Below are 4,741 nucleotides of genomic sequence, written 5' to 3' on the forward strand. Positions count from 1 at the left end.
GCACAGAATTAAAGAAGCAGATCAATGGTTGTAAATAAAGCAGGTATAAACATAATGTAGTGAAGGGGTGAATTCAATACATTAAAGAGAATCAGAAGGAGGCCAGGGATTGAGCTGAACGGCACAAGTGCCTGCCTGGCAATCACAAGGTCATGAGTTCAATCCCTGGCACCAAAAATAAGTAAGTAAGTAAGTAAATAAAGAGAAATAAAAAGCTTCAGGTTGTCTCTTCCCGTGGGGGAGATCCTCCCCAAGCACTTCTAAGATCTGCTACTATTGATCACTTCAGGGATGTGAGAGGTGAGACACCTATAAACCTTCAGTGTGAAAATTGAGCTCTTCCTTTCTAGAGGTGTTCACAGAATGGAAGGAGCTCTTGTATAAAGTTTGTTACATTGCTGACACCTTCAGAAAATAGGTTCAAGTATTATTTACTCAGCAAACAAACCTAAGTCAAAGTGTTTAATTAAATATCATAAATAAGCATGACTTTTTCTGAAAAATAGAAAACATAAAAATAGTAATGTCTTCATTATTTACAACAATATTTATAACATAGTATTTCTTCAATTTATTATGAAAATTCTCACAGATATTTACTGGGAACTTGGTGTAACTCCAATCTCCCAAAACAAGTGTATGGTAAATGGCTTAAATGCAGAGAGACAAGTAGTATGTTTTGGGTAGGGGGCTTCAAGAAGGTCAAAACTCTGGTTAAAAAGTCAGGAACTTCACTGGACAGCTAATGTTTATTTAGCATTCAAACAAAGGAAGGGACAGTAAGGCAAATCTGGGCACTGAGCAGGAACTTGGGACGTGAGTACAGAGAATTCTGCAAGGATCAGATTTGGCCACTTTCGAGACCTGTCCGGTCTCTAAGGCTGGCAGCTTTATTACTCTGGAAGGGGCAGAGTCAGCAGTCCATGTCCTCAGCTGTGGTGTTATCCTGACTCAGAGCACTGTTTTCCAACACAGCCAGGGCTCTCTTCATGGCCAACAACTTAACCCTTACATAGCTTGGTTTGCAACAGACATTTGCATAAAAAGAGCTAGACTTATCAATGGAAATAATAAAATATGTGGGAACACCTTATAATGGAAAGATAGGTTATTTTAAAAATGATGATTATTTTAGGAGAACATATCTTTATCCATTATACACACATAAAAGGTTGATATCTTCATGCCTGAGACCAAAACATGTCATTTTCAGAACCATGATTTATGGGTCATTTTATGGTTGCAGCTGATGAAGAGCAAATCTTGGCTATGGAGACTGAACTGTTCCATGCTAGGACTGTTAAGAAAATGAAGGCAGCTCTTAGTTAAAGTGTTCACATAGCAGGTGCCTTAGGAAAGTAGCTATGACTATGATTTATTCAAAGCAAGCAAAGCTTAGTTAAACTAATCTACTAAATTGTATAATATCAGCATGGCAGCATGGTGAGGTTCCAAGGCCTCCCTCACTTAACAAAGTTAGTAACACAATATTTGTTCAATAAATGTTTACTGCATTAACTGACACAAATCTCCAAAAATTTACTGCTTTGTCAGGCATTTGCTTCTAAAATTCTTCATCCAGCTTTTTATTCCCAGCTGGATCTCAAGGCCAAAGGGCAATTGTTTTCTGTGCCGGTTCTTCCTTTGCAATTTTCCATCAAAATTCTGTCACTAACTTACAGCTACAGCTTCATGGATGTGGATGTCTGTAATTATTGATGCCTGTAGATACGGCCATGAGCCCAGAGAGGGGCTTGCTCAAGAAAGCATCTCCCTCTAACACTACCCTGTGCTGCCCCAGTCCTAGCTACTTCCTGTGGGAGGTGGTGACTTGCTTCCTTGGCCTCTGCAGCAGGTGGCTGTCTCAGTCAGGCCTGGGGGTTTTTGTACTCCTCCCCCAAACAATCTTTACACTGTGGATCACTCAGTGCACAGAAATACACTGCTGAGTCTTCTGGCTGTGAAGCCGAGATGATAAGGTGGATGGACTTGTGAGCTTTCTGGAAATGAGAGGAGTAGTGACCTGCTGTTGCATTCTGTGTGTCGTAAGAGTTCTGGCGAAGGAGTAAGACCATCTCCCCACTGCTGGGCTGCTTGTACCAGAAGAGACTGTAACTTGTAACACTGGTGTCATAGGTGCATCGCAGGATCACAGTCTCCATCTCCTCCACTGACACTGGCGGCTGGGCTTGAGTTACCTTCTGGGCAATACTGGATCCTGGAGGAATAAAAGAATCAGAGAGTTTAGCATGTGCTGAGTGGGACAACCTTCCCTGTGTACACACTGTCATGGCTTTTCCCAAATTCCCTGTAAGACTCTTCCTGTGCTCCCATCCTGAAGTCACGAGGAGGCCCAGTTCCACTGCAGCTTCATACCCAGCCATGTGGAGACCATGAGCAGCTTCAGCACCCCAGAGAGAGACATGCTTGCCTTTATCACCCAGAAGTAAATTTTATCTTCTTCAAATTCACTGCTCTGAGCTGTGATGTGAGACTGGTGGGGTGGGGGATGGGAAAATAGCTGAGCTCTGCTGAGGTTGCTCAGAAGCAGGAAACAGAAGTTTCCTAGTGAATGGCGTGGGTGTGAGTCCTGTCACACTGCTCTGTGTTCTGGCTGGCAGTCTCACTCTGAGCCTCCTTTTAAATCAACCAATTCTGATACGTTAATATTGCTAAGGTAGCCATTCAGCCTGATAAAGCATAGGAGTCTATTGAAAGGGAAACTCACCATAATAACCGCTGCCCTTCCTCACTGCATCTGTGCTGGGCCTCGGAGGTCAGCACCTATTTAAAGGCACTGGGTCCAGAGGATTAGGAAGGCAGTGTGAGGTGCAGTAACTATGCATCCCCAAGTGTATGCGTGTCATTTAGTCTAAAGGAGAAATCACTGGATCAGTGGAAAGCAAAGTTCACTGAAGCCATCACTGTAGCTTACTTGATTTAGTTGTTGGTGTGAAAACATCCCTCCCATTCCCAATGTGTGACTGGTTTTCTCTCCTGGGCCAAGCAGCACAGAATACCTCTTCTCTCTTTCATAAACTCTTTAGCATATTAGATCTCTGGACTTGTTCCCAAATATCTAAGCTTTTTAATTTTTGACACAGAATAACAAAACATAGGGTAATCAATTATTAATTTTAAAATTTTCCATTTTATATATTTTAATATTTGTACCATTTTATAATCACAGAAAATAATGCATGCGGTTTTCTAAGAAGTCAGGAAGCCACGTGTAAAAGATTGTGATAAAAATACTAAGCATTATTTAAAGGAGAGACATCTGAATAGCAAATGGAAACCCACCTTTAGAGAGGATTTCAAGACAGAAATCTTGCCAGCTTCCTTTAAAAGCTGAGTAAGTGCTGCCTCAGGACTGCTGAACAGAGAGAGGCACCTAGATTTGGGCTCCAGAAGAGGGCATGGGGCTCCTGCTTTACCCTCCATCTTGCCGTGTGCTTCTCGTCATCCAGCTGCTCGTATTCACCGTGTGCACAGATGTCACAGCATCATGTTACACACAGCAGACGTACACAGTGACAAATAAGACAAAAACAATATATGGAGCTGCAGTCAGCTGGCAAAACATCCTAAGCTTTTTAAGTCATCTATATATTTCCTTATTTTAATAGCTATATATTAGTTTCTAATTCCTAACCAAAACACACCAAACGCTTTCCTGGAAGGTCAGTGCCCAAGGACAGAGGCGGCCCAAGCTCAGGGGCAAGTGTGTGTGTGTCCAGGAGAGGTCTGGCAGGCAAGGTGCATCCCGCAGCACCTAAGGACACAGTTGAAAGTCTGCAGTGGGTGTCTGCAGCGTGTGGGGGTTGCTTGGCTGATTGTTTATCTAAGCTCTTGGCTTTGCTTCTGGCTCATGTTTACAGGAAGGTCCATAAGGAGCTGAGGACCTTTTCCAGCTCCTTGCTCCCACCACGGAAAACGGATGGAACCTGCCAGGTACCATCAGCACCCTGCTGAGAGAGCCCCTTCCTGTCTGGACCAGTGGGCAGGTTCTGCTTCTCCCTTTCTCCTGGACTGTCCTCATGCAGAGAGGAATGGCAGGGAATGGTGCAAGGTGCCAGGTCCTTATGCTATGGGATTCACTTCTCCTACACTAATAGAGAAGCCTACATAAAACTAGTCTCCTCCCTGGGTGTGTAAGGGAACCTGCTGATACACTCTTCAGGTCCAAATCCTCAGCCCTCAGCCACAGCCACGTGAATTCCAATATCGCATGGGTGTCCATCTCAATTTTTCTTCCCGATTAGGGTCATTCTTATGTAGAAGTCTCTAGCCAGCAGAGTTTTTCCTGTTATCAGGTCCATCTGTTTTTTACTTATGATTAAAGCAGTTTGTCACTTAGCAGTTATGGTGGCTTCTCCTGTTTCCTAAACACGCAGTAAGAAAGGTCTCAGCTTGGGGTCATAGCTTCCTATACAGACAGAATTTGCTAAAACGAGTCCAGGGGATACAGCTCAGCGTCACAAGTGCCTGCAGGACAATCACAAGGTCCTCCATTGTGTTTCTGTTTCCAAAAAGAAAACCAATGAACTCTACCTTTATCCGCACTGGTTGACTGTGCTGCCATCTGGCGGCAGTTCCCGAACTACTGAAATCCTCTTTCTTTATCTGAAGGGCTCAGCCATGCACAGTTCTCTACATAGGTCTTTACTGGAGATTAGACACACAGTCAGTATGAAGAGGTCAAGACTGATATGTGCACTGCTGAGTCATTATTAACAAA

General features: G+C 43.5%; 1 gene segment (V, D, J or C); it reads right to left on the bottom strand.

Annotated features, from left to right (window-relative positions):
* Positions 1 to 1,664: 1,664 nt before the first annotated feature.
* Positions 1,665 to 2,587, bottom strand: LOC106028626 (T cell receptor alpha variable 14/delta variable 4-like). The segment is given in 2 exon segments: positions 1,665 to 2,218; positions 2,377 to 2,587. Coding segments are annotated over 2 exon segments (399 nt in total).
* Between the last annotated feature and the right edge of the window lie 2,154 nt (positions 2,588 to 4,741).

Source organism: Cavia porcellus, unplaced genomic scaffold (assembly GCF_034190915.1).
Source record: "Cavia porcellus strain 051 isolate PalLab524CR breed Dunkin Hartley unplaced genomic scaffold, mCavPor4.1 scaffold_26, whole genome shotgun sequence".
NCBI classification, from domain to species: Eukaryota; Metazoa; Chordata; class Mammalia; order Rodentia; family Caviidae; genus Cavia; species Cavia porcellus.